Source organism: Cariama cristata, unplaced genomic scaffold (assembly GCF_000690535.1).
Source record: "Cariama cristata isolate BGI_N322 unplaced genomic scaffold, ASM69053v1 scaffold8769, whole genome shotgun sequence".
Taxonomy (NCBI): domain Eukaryota; kingdom Metazoa; phylum Chordata; class Aves; order Cariamiformes; family Cariamidae; genus Cariama; species Cariama cristata.
In genome coordinates this window covers 1-15,749 of record NW_009634017.1, presented here as the reverse complement: position 1 = coordinate 15,749, position 15,749 = coordinate 1, and the positions used below count along the sequence as shown (strand labels likewise).

Genomic DNA, 15,749 nt, shown 5'->3' with positions numbered 1-15,749 from the left:
TAAAAGGTATGCCCAAAGGTATATGCCAAAAGTTACAAAGGTAACTGCACGTGGTGCACACTTCTGCCAGTCAACACTGTAGAAAGCAAGAAAGGTCCCGAGACGCAGAACAAAGTCTGAGCATTGAACGTGGAGTCTTCTAGATTAGGAAAATGTACTGCAAAGCTATAGCTTAATGTTATCGCTCGTGACTGTAGCTACTAGAAAAGGCAAGCTGAGAGCAATAGCCATTTGCTCCTGTAACCTCATAGGTCTCGAGATGACAGAAAACCTTTTGACATAAGCCCAGGATAACATGAGCTGAATTTTACTAAAAAGGAATCAAATGATTGTATCACTGTACTGTCAAGAGACAGTCTGTACATCTCCAGAAGAGCTTTGTTACCTCTGCAGAAAATACTGCAAAGGGCACAGACTCTTAAAACCCATCACTCGAGGACAGTAACCATAACCTCCTGCTGCTGTTCCACACCAATTCTCTTATCTAACCAGCACTCCTGCCCACTTCAGGAAATGTTAATCACAGCAGGTTAAATAATCTTTGATGACTCCGACACAAACCCTAATCTGGATTTAGTTTAGCAGGCAACATGCAGACATGATTCATCTTGGCATTTTTAATACATGTACATACATATACACACACATTTGTATAACCAGCATAAGATACACTTTCGTAATCGTTTAATAACTTTCTGCCTCTGTTGTCCAAATGGAAGTAAAAAAAATTGTAGAGTACCATTGCCATACCAAACATCCTTTTTTTCTTGCACTTGACTTAAGCAACATCTATTTGCTACCCATGGCAGCTGACAGTTGTGTTTCAGTGTGGTTCTTTACCCTTACTTACCCTCTTATTGGCCTGTGAGTAAACCCAGTATCGAACAGGAAAACTGTCAGGGTACGCACAAAGACAGCCCGCTATTTTGGCATGATTTAAATCAAAGGATTAGTACTGTGCTCAAACTGAGTGCCTGTAGTACATGAGATACTATGTTTGTGTTTATCTTTGACCAGTGAGAGGAGCATCTTTCACTACTGAGAACATAAAGCAGCACGTTTTCCTGATACGTTCACATTCTGGCTCACTTCGATTTGTTTGTAGCTTAGTAATATCTTACCATTTCATTAGTTACATGGGGCTCATTTAAAAAAAGAAAACAGAACTGTAACAGTCACTTTAGAAAGTGTTTATTCAAAAGCTTCATAGCACCATCTTGTTTTTTTTTAAAACATCCAAATAAAATGCAGCAATTAAAACATCAGGGTTTTTTCTGTTGAGCATGACAAACTCCACCTGTGAACATACTTACAGTTGTTCTCGCAATATAACTGAAAAATAGCGCTTCTGTGCACACAGACATAGCACTGGGCCTTGATATGGGTTATCCAATCCTAGCTCAATAATGGAAGAATAAAAACAAGTGAAACCAGAAACCCTCAAGGAAACAGTTGTCCCCCCCACCCCCTCCCAAGTTCTGCTGGAAGAGAAAATTTTCTAAAGGTAATTTTTAGCAGTTTCAATTCTTATGTCCCCTCCAAAACTTCAGCAAAACCAAAAATGTAAATATATAAAACATTTTGGGCATTCTTTTATGGTACAAGTCAAACCATGGATGGTTAATTTATAAGTATCTCGATGTATTTGTTCTAACAAGCACCTAGCTGTTAATTCTAAAGGGCCTTTTATGGCCACCATCTCTAGGGAAAACACTGATCAAAATATTTCTAAGTTACTAGGCTGATTTTTATTAAAAATTTAAGGTAAAATCAAACTGCCATTGACAGCACTTGTAATACATTTTCATTATGAGTTTTTTTTCCCTTTTCCCTTTTTAGTTTTGCAGAGTAGCCTGTCTGAGAGCTTTATTCAACCAAGTCAGTAAAGCACTATTTCCCAAAGATCCTTAACTTACATTTCAAGAATATGGACCATGCTGAGTGCTTGGTCACATTATCATTTGGCTATGGCTTCCAACCACTGGAATTCTCTATTGCATCTACTTCTGGTTGACCATTAAGAGGCAAATATTCTGTAGTTCACTTGGCTAAAGCCCCCATAGGGTCCCAAGCTGGCAAAACAATTGGATCCTGCTGCATCACTGCCAAGATGTCTTCTGGTACATGCTTCTTATCCACCACAACTTCATACACGTACTCAGAAAACCAGTCATCAGTCATGATCAGGTAACCTGGAGATGAAAACAGTTCATTACAACAGAGAACTATTACCAATACAGTGAAGCAGTCACAGATACAAGTTTCAGCTATGAATGATGCATTACAAGGAAGACCTAGTCATACTTCGTATCTCTCAAGACAAATGAAAAAAAATCACAAAGAAATTAACATACAGGCTAACCAGATGTACTTCCTGTACACTGAAAGACCAAGCAAAAAGCCTGCTAGGAAAGACAAGACCCACAATATTCAGCATTTATGCTTCCTCTGTTAAAATAAGCATTGAGAATACTCAAGAGAATTACAATGCCTAAAAAAAAGGCATTTAAGGCAGAATGTAAAGGTATCCCAGTCTCTGGCTTTAGAAGTTTCAGGAATTTATTAAGAAAAGGGAAGTTTTCCAGGTGAATATCCATACCACCTCTGGCTTAAGAAAACTTCACTGTTTTAGTTCTTGCATTAAGAGGAGGCCATCTGCTTTCCTCAAAGCCATCCAAATCACATTCTTGCTCAACTAAATCTTAGTTTTCTCCCTTAACGTAGTTCTTGCTGAGAATTTCAGTGAACAGCCTTTGAACTGGGGGAAAAAGATGCCACATTTAGAGTATCACAGGTTTTAGCAGAAAGCTATCACTGGAAACAAACTATTCAAGGTGAACTGAAAATAAGAGTGGCTGGTAGAAAAAAAGCATTTAGAAGACAGATGAGAAGGCTTTATGTAATAAAGTTCCTCATGTCCTTATACAGTATCATCACACAATCAAATGAAAGAAAATGTCCAAAGAATATGGACAATAAATGCATCTATCTACACCATCTGGTTTCTAAAGCAAGAGATCAGATAATTCCCATAAATTAAAAACCCTATCAATTGTAATCCAAGCTAGAAGCCATTTTGGAAACACTGCCAAAGGGAGCTGCCTTGATTATTTTCTCTTCAGGATATGAGTTCTTGGGACACACAAAAACCTCTCACTCCCAAGAGCCAACAAGTAATTGCACCCTGAGAGGATAATGAACTCTGCTTCTGACATCCTGTATCTCAAAGCTTGACAGTGCTGATTAGGATCGCAGTGTCTGAACAAGAAGGAAGCATCAAGCAGAACTTCAGAACACGCAAATAAGTAAGGTCGCTTTTTGAGAAGGCCTGTGCCCAGTGTCACAATGAAAGCCATTATCAATTTCTTCATTAAAAGGAGACACATACTTTATACGCAGCAGTACATACACCTAAGAGCCTGCCTAAGGCAACCCTGAGCTCTGCATTCCATCCAGGTAACAGGCAGAAGTGAAAAAGAAACAGAAAAGTTTACTGCATGTCTGGGTAAGGTACACAACAGAGCTTTACCTCAGGCAATTAGCCTATTGCTTCTACTCCAACCATTTGTATGTTAAGGGCAGAATACAAAAGAGAACTTGGAACAGCATCATCTTCTTGTAACAGAACACAACACCTAACTACAAAAGCGTATTCCTCCATATGGGGCTAGTCCACATTTCTCTAATATACCCAAAGGAAAACCTGAACATGCAGCATTTTAAAACTGACAAGCTGCTGGCCAGGGAGAGGGCAGCTGAGGATGAATGGTCTGCAAGTTATTGCATAAGCTAGGATTTGGGCACCTGAAAATAAAGCCCTTGAAAAGTTCCCAGAGGACCCAGTACAAGCCACTTCGTGCTTGTGCTGTAACTCCTCCACAGGGAGAACAAATTAACAGAGCCTTTCTGTCATAGTGTACTTATGGGATGATATACACATATACGAATACAGATGCTAAACGGCTACAGTTAAATCCTTAAAATGTCATCACACAGAAGAGTATGCATGCAACAGCCAGTACAAGAGATTAAAAAAAGTCAAAAGGGAGCTGACTTCTGGCTGGAGATGTATCACAAGAAAGCTCTTTTCATGCCAAAACAAGCAGATGGACCCCAATCAAATGGATGTGATAATGTGATTTAGTGTTCCCCTCTTGCTTGCTTTTAAAAAAGACATCTAATGGGATAAGCTGGGTTCAAAGTTAGGTAATAATGTACTGTCTCCCCAGAACAAAAGAGTAAGCAGAATAATTAAACTTGCCTGTACGGCTGACAAAGTGCCAGTAAAACACAGAAGGGAAATACTTGACTGGGAAGCAACTCTTTTTACCTCAAAAAACAAGCAGTGTTTGTCAGCAGCTGTGTTCATTCCTTGAGAAAAAACAGACAGGATTCCAAGAAACACTTTTACAGAAGATATGAATGTAATTACTAAATATTTAGGAAAGGCAATCCTAGGCTGTTCCCAGAGCTTCCCTTTCTCCAGGACAAGCACTACCACAAGAATTCAGTTCTGCCCACTCTGCGGAGTGTGAGCGTGTAACAAACTTCATCCCATGATACCCAAACCAGGAGTCACAGTCTTTCCTGTCCTGCACCATGCAAGTCTGCAGAAAGAGGTGCTACCTGGCACCTCAGAGCAAAGCAAGAGGCACCCTATGTGAAAAAAACCTTCCATTTCCTACCAACGATAAGTCATTTGTTTGCTTGGTTTTTAATGACTCAAAAGTCCAGTCTCTGGTGTTTTGTTGCAGGCTGTACCCTTTATCACCCTGTCCAAGAAATAATGGAGTCTGGGCTTACTTGTATCCCCCACACCCAACTGGGCCTCAACTGGGATATGCCAAGTTTAACATCATTCTTGGCTGCCTCCTTACTGATGTGGATTCTGGTTCTCTGGACTGGACTTATCTAAGCACAGCTTCCCAGTTCCTAAACAAGGCAGATAAGATTAAAAAAAAAAATCACTGCCTGACTCACTGCATAGCAAGAGAGCTAGGACAGACTACAAACCTCCTACACCAGCTAGTACTGGACACTGAAGAGTGAAAGAGCAGGGCAGGAAGAAGGGGAGGAAACCCTGTCAAGATACCTCTTCTAATGTTTGAGAATGAGCTCTGACAGATATGTCCAATTGCCTTCAGCTCAACAGCGGGTTTTTTGGTCATACCTAAGAAAATCATTCAGGGATTTACCTCCCTGAAAAAATTGTCTGAAATAGAGTCAAGCTTCTAGTTCTGATGGGATTTTCTGTAAAGGCACTTTTCCAGGCAACTCCCTAACCAAAACAAAACATAGACAGTGAGCAAGACTTTCCAGAGACCATGGTCTCTACCAGTACAAAACAGATAAATGACAGTGAGTCACCCAGAAAAGTTCATGTAGATGGCATACACACCATACATGCATACAAGGTACAGGCAGGGTTTATTCAAGTCATTCTGGGGTCCTATTATATTTCAAAGGAACAACGAGCTCCTCTTAAATGGCTCTAGAACTCATTCTTGAAAAGTGAATCCATATTTGGAGAAGAGATAATGTCTAAGGGCAATAAACTGTTACTGCAAACCCAGTAGCAAATTAAGCTTACAAAGCTGCCAAACAAGTTCAAAGTAATACTCAAAGACGACTAGGTAACTGGGTTAATTTAGTGTTATTTCTACCTTAAAGCCTGAGGCACTATACTTTTCTAGTTGCTGTAGGTTTTGTTTTTTTTTTACTTTGGATTCCAAGCTTAAAGTGCAGAAAGCCAAAAATGCATGCAGCTCTCCACACGTATCAATCACAGCCTCTGCAGCTCTGTTGGAGCATTCACTGATGCTCCAGCCCCATAACACTAGCACAGAACTGCCGCGGTTCAGTCACAGCTCAATGGGTACAACTTTTACTTGCAGTGTCAGGCTTCAGTCTACTGCACTGTGGTTTGGGAGTAACAGCCAATATCCTGAAATCGAGCCCAGTCTTTCTCCAGTTCTAACAAAGAACAACTCTGAACCTTGGCCAAGAAGCATATACGGCTAGCACAATCAAAGTTGCTGACAGACACCTATTGATTTCAGAATGTTTGCAGTACTAACCTAAGTCCACGCTGAGCAGTTGTAAAGCAAGCTGAGTAAGGCACTTCCTTCCTGGAAGCATTCCTCTAACACTAATAGCATCTAACATCACAAACCAAGTATCTGGAGTGTCTCAAAAAGTGTTCTGACAAAAAAAAGCACAACTAACCAGGCATTTTTATATTTTACATTCTCTTTATACATACAGGTGCTTAACAAAGTAGTTATTAGTTTGTATTTGGAGACAAAAAAGTTTTGATGTTACTTCTTTTTAGTATTGATTTGGCTTCTTTCCTTAATCCAAAATTCCAAAGTACGTTTTACTACTGTCACTTTGATGAGCCTTGAAGGCTGAATATCAACATAATTTCATTGTTTTGTCAAGACTAAAGATGCTTGTGGTAATACTTTGCTGTGAATGTATACAGCTAACTCAGAACAGACCCTACTGCAATACCAAGGGGCCAGAACCTAAGGTAAGACACTGTTCCAAGAATATTCTAAATTTTAGTTAGCTGTTCATGTATAAGATATCAAAACCTTATTCATAAAGGCAACATCCTAAAACAGTTTTCCAGAAATAGTCCATTCCCAGAAGAAAACCCAGATATCCTGGGAAATTTCAGCCATACCAAATCTTGTGAGCACAGTTGGGATTAATGTGTAACAGAAAAATGTAGTCCGCAATGACTATTGTGTTATGCCCTGGGACACACTGAAGTCTGGCTCGGCATGCTTATCAGCAAGCTTATACCATGGCTGAGTCCACATCCAGCCTGTCTTAGATAGGAGATGACAAAAAAAATCATGGAGTTCCCCCTCCATTCCATTTAGGAAAAGCTGACTGAGTGCAAGCCTTGGCAGAGCAAAGTAGGAATGCTCTCACACCATCAGCCCTGCTCACCTTGGGCCAGGGAGGTCAGAGCTGGCCCCCCCAAACCGGGCAGAGACACACCCTCCGGTCATTCCCAGGCTAAGCAGGGAAACAACTGGAAGCAATTTCCTAAACCACCACTCAGCTGTGACTCACTGTTCTGTCCACACTGCCTGCCCGCTGGCCATGCCAGGCTGGCCCATCCACCCTGCTACAGCCCTACAGCCCTTATAGATCCTTTCTAAAGGAAGAATAGTGCAGGCTGAGACAGTCATCAACAGGAAAGCAAGTTCATGCAGAAAACTTGGCAGGAGCAGAAATGCACCTTAACTGTGGATTTTCTTGTTGCTAGTGTTTGTCGTACCAGAGAGGAACACTGCAAGGATGTTGCATGGCTTCAGAAAGGCAACCAGAATTACTATTTTTAAAGTTGTTCTTTTTCTTTTTTACAGGCAGGTGTTGCAGATAGAAAAGTTTACACTGAAGCTGTTCACAGCTCAAGCTGGAACCAGCCACATCCTCATTTCCCATCTACAAAATCAGTAAGTAAGAGCTTGCAGTGATTGATAAACAGTGCTTTAAAAGAAAATATAAACCACTTAGGTTTCACACATGACTCAGAAGATTATTTAAGTAATATCAGCCACAGCCAGCGTGAGGTGCCAAAGATGAAATAGCTGTAGCGTACAGATTCAAGCTTATCTCTGTTACCAAAAACTTCAGTACATTTAAAAGTATTGCAGCAAAGTCTTATTTCTCCTTTCATACTAGAAGAAAGCACTTCTATATAGTGCAGCTCTTGGAAGTGATCCTATCTTATTTGATACTGCAAAGCATTTCTTCTTTATTAAGCATGTCCCTTTATTAAAAGATCGATTTACATGCCCACAGGAATTCTTGGTATCTCAGAACAGAAGTACTACCATATTTTCAGACTAAAACTACCAGATTTTTCAGACTTGTGTTCTGCAGCAAAGGATTATGAGCAACAGAATAGCAAAGGTTCTGCTCTCCCTGCCACACCTGTCAAACTCTTACAGCTGCTGGGGTTTTTTTTGGCAGGGATAATGGCTGGCAATTTACTTGTGATCAACAGCAAACTCATATACAATGCTTCAGAAAATAAGCAGCATTACAACAATAAACTAATCAACCTTTAAAAAGTTATAATGAAGTATTTAAACTTTGATAAAATATGAACTTCATCTAAAGTCTACCAGTAGCTTCCCATACCTTCCACAGACAAAATAAACAGCTTCATTACACTACAGCTTTTGCCAATCCAGTAAAGACAATATATGCCCCATACCATCGAGCTATATTCAGAGTTCCAGTCCTAGCCTCCAACATAGGTCCTTCTGTCAACTTTGTCTTCCTGCCCTTGGGACCAAGATGCCCTGTCTGTCAAGAAGTGTCAGCATCAATCACTTATGGCCACCTCCCAAAAATGCAATTGCCTCTATAGTTGAACCTGCAACCACAGTGTCACATTTATTCAGTGACATTTCCTGCTTCTCCGTTCAATGTTTACATTTGATTTACTTAGATGTAAATCACATTTAAGTGAAGAATGTTTGTCTTCCAGGAACACAGTGCCATAACTCAGTGATCCCCATGCTGTTTGCATGCTTGTTTCATGCATGTCCTGGAGAAGAACACACAGCACATCCCCTTTCCCCCCTTCTACCTCCTTATTTCCAAACACTAAGTTTAGCTTTCTGTTCCCATGACTATAAATTACTTTACCTTTATTACCACGGTCTTCACCCCAGGAGTTTTCCACTCTCCATTTTTCAAATGCCTCTTCTTGCCCATCCTGTGACAAAACAAGTGGATGGCTATTCAGTAGGGAAGGACCATGCAAGTTTACAGCAGCCAATCCTTCCAAGTCTAAATCCAGCACCAGCAAACCGCAGAGCTCCACTCCCAAAAGTCTACAGGCATTGGCGAGTTTCAGACAATGGTTTCTTGCTAATGGTTGAAGAAATGTAATTTTCTAAAATACTTGTCTACCCGCTTACATAAAATATGAGGAAATGTGGTCAAGAAAAGAACCTGCAATAAATACTTGTTTTAACCAGAAAACTTAAATTTAACTAAATTCAAGTTAGGACTTAATTGACAGAATTTAAGCAGCCTTCCCTATGACCTATCAGGGCATGAGGGCCTTCTGAAATGCAAAATGCACAACTTGCTTGAACTAACAATCGGAGGAAAGGAACAAGGGCAATGAAGCAACTGTAATAATTTAGAGCAGTATTAGTAAGAGCAAGTACAAAACACTTGAAGAATCTAGCTGAAGGATGCAGGTCCAAGTCAGGTGCTTTGAAAGATATACAAGGCTTCTGACGAGCATGAAGTACATTTGACTTCACATTCAGAAGCATGCAGTATTCTAGCCTGCATTGTGTGTATCTGAAGCCTGGTTGAAATCCACCAAGCACATAAAAGGACCGAAAACAACTTCATAGGCTTGCTGTGCCACAAAGTGAACTGTTGCTTCCTTCAAGCAGCCCCTCATGAGGACACAGTTCCTTGAGGAACCAAAGAATAGTTATTCTTTCACTACTAAAATATTTTTTTAAATACAAAAGCTAGCCTGCAAAACACCCCATAAATCCATTTTTAATATTCAGTGGAATATTGTTGTATTGTTTCTCTTCTCACTTAAAAAAATATAGCACAGTCCTTAAAACGAGACACTCAAGAGCTACCAGACTAAGGATAAGGCAACTCTTGATGCTATCAGACAGAAACTGGGATAAACACATTTACGTACATTTAAGTTTTTAACCAAAAGGTGCATTTAATCCACATCAATTTATGTTGTAAAATTGTAATAGGATTTTTTTTAAATCTTCAAAGCCTGTTTATAAAGTAGGTAAATCCAAAGTATTACATTTTACAACTCAGTTTATCAAAGCTCCTTTAGATTAAGTTAAGGTTTAATATAAGACATGTTTGAACAGAAAGCCAAAACAACTTAGTCCATTTTGAATGTGGAAAAGCCTCTAAATGCTGAACTTGTTCTAGGATAATTTCTTTTAAATGATCTTTAAATTTTACAGATACCACCCATCATGTACTGATCTTATACACATCCTTTTCATTAAGAAATCAGGTCACATTTGACCACATTTTATGCCACTATACATTTAGGCATGCAAAAGAATGAATTTAAAAATATAGACCATAGACTATAGGTGCCAATGAAGTGCAGCCAGTAACTGGCTACAATCAGTACAAACATACACACTTCAGTCATGAATAGATATATAGGTTTTAAATATTAGAAAAGTATCATTTTATATATCTAACTGAAAAACAATGAAAATTTTTTAAAGATGTGTTCGTGCAATCTGATACGCAAAATAGAAGCATCAAGAGTTCGGAACACAACAGGAAAAATTGTAAAAAGTTGTAAAAAGTAATTCAAATTCTTGTGACTCAGCAGTCCCATCTCAAGTCCTCAAACCCCAGAGCTCAAACAAACTTTTCCAGTTATATGCAAGCTGTTATTTCTCAAGCCAAGGTCATGTTGGACAGGAAGAGAGCACTTCAAAGAAACTTTAATAATGACAACTTCTGGAAATAAGTGGAAAACATCAACATTGCAGATAACCCCGAGTTGTAAATTTTCACATGGTTCCTTTTACTTCATATGTGCTTTGTTATACTGCCAGGAGCAGATTCAGTTGTGGATTCATCTCAGCCTACTGTCTGCCACACAGCTATTTTGGACACCATTTTCCTCCCCTAATTATGAGTAGGTCAGACAGGTCACATGCCAGTGAGCTGCAGGAGATTGACTGTTGCAAGATTCCTCCTACTGGCATTTTAACAGAAGGAGCTTCATGCTGTAAAAGGTAACTTGGACTAACCCATGCAATGGGTAAGAAATACTTGCTCAGCAAGATAGATCAGAATCTGTATTTAAAAATCAGTTAACATAGGTTTTCTGGTATCTTAAAAATAGAAGCTGACTTTATTTTCCCTTTCTCCAATAAAAGTCTGCGGGCAGAAAGAAAGAAGTCCTTGACTTGTCTAAAATTCTTCCCTCCTTGTTAAATATTTATAGTTCTGAACAGACACAAACAACACAGGGAGAATAGACAACTTAGGCCTTGTGCACCAGGGTGTTGAGGCACACATGCTGAGCTCTAGCAGAACAGCTTACACACTGTGAACATGCCCAGAACACAAACAAGCTGCCAGAATATTCAAATACATCTGTGCAAGCATCAGAACTTCTGAAAGGAAACTCTACCTTCTCAGTGACAGCCGTCAGGACCATGGCATGGGTCATCATTGATTCTCCAAAGATTAATCGTTCTGCTTTGTTCATGTTCTTGACGGAGACACCAAACACCAGCTCATGATTAAATCTATTAGAAAGCCACATAAGCAGTATCAAAAAGGATGCAGGGAGGATCCTCACTAGTAAAACAGAATCAGTAGACTGATCTGTCCCAAGAGCCAGTGCAGAGGCATACAAGTTCAACTATTTTTAGTGTCAGAATAAGTGCAAAGACTGATCCCTTTAGTAGTTTCTCTCACCAGATACTAGACAATCCAAGTGACTCAAAATTTAGCAATCACTTGTAGTGTCTTTAAAGAATTCAGATTTTAGCTAACAAGTGAAAAAAATTTCTACTGCTGCCGAATTAAATACATTTTTTTGGTATATAATCCAAAGTATGGGCAAGTTAGTTTCTAAAGCAGCCAAAGCACTGTTTATGTTCTAGCCAAGCATCCCAAATGGTATTCTGTTTTGATTCTCTACTTACATATTCATGTCATTGATTCCCAACTTGCCATAGAAGTGCTTCGCAACATCACAGCCAAACCACACAGCCTACAAATAGAAAGATGAGTCAAGTCTAGGCCATATCCCAGTGAGTTTTACATTACAAGAGTTGCGGCATGCCATCCATGAAAAGAAACCAAACCAACCTCTCCATCCTTAATAGATGCTGCAGCTAATTTTTTCAAGACATCAACAGGCTGGTTGTTATAGAGCGTTCTCCTCCCTCCTACCATGTTGCCCAGGTACTCCACTGTATACAGCCTGTAGTATGGATTCTGAGGTCGAGGATCATTCACTAGACAGATCTGCCAAAAACCAAGATGTCAAATTAAGGTGCAACTTAACTGAAATCTTTGAGAAGTGAATTGAGATAGTTTGCAGATAATTGCTTTTGTCCCAGCTAGCTGTCTGTCCCACTAGCAAACAAGCCACTTGGCTGAAATACCAGGTTTTTTAAGGTTTTGTTTGTTTGTTTTTGTTTCGTAAGTTCACCTCATACCTGTGGCAGAGCAGCTTTGTGTGTTATTCGTGCTCTCTAATGGCTGTCTTATGGCATTTTATGGCTGGTTAGATCATTACATATTTTATTACAAAATCATCAGGGAAGTGCAATGTGAGATCACAGCTAATTGAAGGGTAGAGCACAAACAGGAGAATGGGGAGGACAAACATAGGGCCATCTTCAACTTGTGGGAGCAGTACCCATCCCATACGGTGCAGTTACAGGGGTGGACAGTACACTTGCAACAGTGGAAATAAGTGGCTTAGCAGCAAAGAAAAGGTCTTAGGAAGCTACTGCCTTTCAGCACCCCCAACCTTGTCCTCCATGTTGAAGTAAGGCTTCACATGCTCATTGTAGAACTGCACCGGTGTCACAGGGCCGTATTTGTGATAGTTCTTCTCCTTATCCCGGAACTCCCAGCAGAAGGTCTCCGGAGGGCTGCCCAGGCATGTACTCACTATTCTGAATACCTGCCCAGAGAAGCAAACAGCTGTGAACTTGCTGAAACATGCAGGTCTGCCTCTCCTACCACAGCAATGCCATTGATGACTGGATTTCTCCATGTGAGAACCAGCTGGAGAAATGCAATCTTAACGGCCACCTTTGAAGAACATGAATAAATGTACACATGTGAATTACTTGCATTCAGCTCTGGAAACGTAGGTGTTTCAACAGTTCAAAAGCAATCTGAAAGGCCACAGGAAAATTAACAGAATCTGTCTCCATTCTCACACTCTACATTCTCAGGTAGACCATCAGGCAAAACAGACGCTTAAGGCTGAACATATAAATTCCAGGTTATCCTAGGAACGTGGCAGCCAAAAGCAAAAGCCAATACACTGCCCAGTCTCATTCCAACATTTCATAAGTAATTCTGAAGCTCCTCCGAGATACTTTCCCAGTGCAAGAGAAACTTTATCAAACTGATTCTAGAAAGGTTTAAGCATTCGGCATCGCCTGGTCCACCAGGCGGTTTGCCCCACGCAGAGACAAACCAGCCCTCCTAACATGCATACAGCAAAGCATTTTATCCCAGTGTTTCCCCTGTACTAATCCCTTTTTCCTGTATGCTCATTTGGATTTCAAAGACGGGCCTTTGCTTCTTTTCAAAAGCCTAGAATAATCTTCTCGCCTGTTTTAATACACTGAATGTCGTGGTTTAGGGTTGAGCTGGCAGGTTATGTAATTTAATTCAAGATCCCTGCCTGCTGACTGTGACATCCTTTGCAGCTGACAGCTTTCCATTGAGTTTTAGCACAAAGAGTTGACCAGATTTCAAGTCATCAGCCTCTCTATAAATCAGAATGTGAAACTGCACTTAAGAATCACTACTGTACTTTCTCACAGGGCTTATCATAAAATGTGCTACCTTGTAGGCAGCATAACCAGATGACTGTCTTTAGGGATATTTAGCAGGACCTACCACAAGTACTCTGGGGACAGAGAATTCAATCATTTAAGCCGGTTTGCGTCTGTTTTACTTCAGCCGACAGTGGTCTACTTCAGCTCTGTCCATGTCTTGAGCATGAGACAAGTCTTTTCCTTGCAAGGAACCCATAGGTTACTTAAAATAAAAGAAGGGGGAATCAAATCTCAACTACACCCTCTGTGCTAGGACCCAACACCTGTGGTTTGTGCCAGCTTTCCTAGGCTGTCAGTCTTCACCCGTTCCTCTCACTGACTTTTCACAGGAGAGGAGACAGAATGCCTTTCCCAGAGCTGACTTAACTCCTTCTGGAGCTAGTTGAGCCGATTCACACAGATCCCAAGGCTCCATAAGAACTAGCTTTGTGCTAGCGGCAAAGGAGAGCAATGCTAAGTAACATTCATGCTAAGTAACACTATTTGGCTGTGCAGGGAATACAAAGGTGTTCTTGCTCCAAGCAACTTAAGAAAACAAGTGAAGAGATTAATTATGTGCTTAAACAAGGGTGTGGGCTTAATGTTTTTACTGAAGGAATTCAGACATTTATTTCTCAATAAATATGTTAAAGAGCAAATGTAAATCCCTAAACTACTATAAACACGTTAATTTTGCACAAACTGCACAAAAGGTAGCATTTGCTGTGGATACACCCACATTACCTCAGATAACCCCAAGTGGTGAGAGATGAGGCTATGAAAACAAAATAAGCAAGAAAAATGCCCTAAAAGTAGAGCAACGAGCAAGCGGGCTCCAGCCAGAGGAAGGAAAATGACGGAGACAGAAGTCTCAAGTTAGAGGCAGTGGAGCCTGGGAATGGCCTGTCTCAATTGTTTTGCCACCACACCCATCATAGGCCATCTCTTAGTATCTCACAAGCTTCCTCTATCAATAAATAAAATAAGCAGACACATTTAAACTAAAAGATGACTTATATCTAGCAACAACTAGAGCCAAGATAAGGCAAAGATACAGTGGCTTGTGCTAAAACCCAAAATGAACGAGGAGTGGAAAAGAAGGATGCTCCTGATAAGACAGAGTCTACAAAGGGGAACAGTAAAGGAAGAAAAATTAAATCACATGCACTGCACCGATTTAAACTTCTGACCTACTGTGCACTGGTTTGATAAGAAGAATGTTTATACATTTCTGGACTGAATATTTAATCTTGTGTACCAGTACAACCGCCCCATTTTAGCTAGAGCATTGCCTCCCAGCATGAGCAAACCAAGATTTGCTACGCAAATAAAACTTCACAGAACAAAACAAGTTCTGCTTTGCCACATACAAAAATAGATGCAATACCACTTATATAAACAGATGAAATAAAAGAGATCTCAAACCTTTAAAACTAAGTGGTTTTAAAGTATACAAGACAGGTGCAATTGCACATTTCAACTACAATGTTTTCAGTAAACAAATTCACTTCAGTTGCAAACCACTATTACTACTGCAGGAGAAAATACTATGTTAACTTCAGAGAATTAAGCGTGACTTTTTTACCAACAGACAAATTGCAATCAGTTAACGAGCCTTTCATGCCGGTTCCAGGATCCCTTGTCAGAGGGCAAAAGGCTCTAAACAAAGAGACATTTTGCAGTGAACTGTATGTCATTGCCCTAAAAGCGAACATCTCCAGGAAGCTTTTTATGTCCGCTGTAAAGTCCTCCAAGGGCTTTTGGACACACACGCTGGATGTGAAAACCCACAAATATGAACTAAATGAATTCAGTGAACCTTTATGCATAGAAACATGCATCATAAGCTAGTATCTGTATATACGTATATGTATATATATATGTTAACAGAGAGCGTCTGCCGCCCGTTTTAAGTGCCGGCCCAGCCTTAAACGGTGACACTTAGAATTAGATAAAAAGAAGCTACAGGTTTTTACATTAAATGCCAAGATGAACTTCCAAAACCCAAACCAACACATTAATCAATACTTGCATATTAGTGGAACTGCCTGAAGCTTTACAGAAACAGCCCAGGGTAGATTCTGCCTAATATTGATGTTTACAGGATTGCAGAAAAACTAACATAACCAAAACTTTCTTCAGTCATCTAAAGACAGACATTAAAACTGC

At 40.1% G+C, this 15,749-nt stretch overlaps 1 protein-coding gene across 1 annotated transcript; it reads right to left on the bottom strand.

Moving 5' to 3' along the window:
• Positions 1–1,596: 1,596 nt before the first annotated feature.
• On the bottom strand, positions 1,597–12,840 carry BLMH (bleomycin hydrolase; the record flags this gene model as incomplete). Its single annotated transcript, XM_009707002.1, has 7 exons — positions 1,597–2,192; positions 8,677–8,746; positions 11,198–11,315; positions 11,718–11,785; positions 11,884–12,042; positions 12,554–12,709; positions 12,769–12,840. Coding segments are annotated over 7 exons (795 nt in total), but the record flags the coding sequence as incomplete, so codon positions are not given.
• Positions 12,841–15,749: the final 2,909 nt, after the last annotated feature.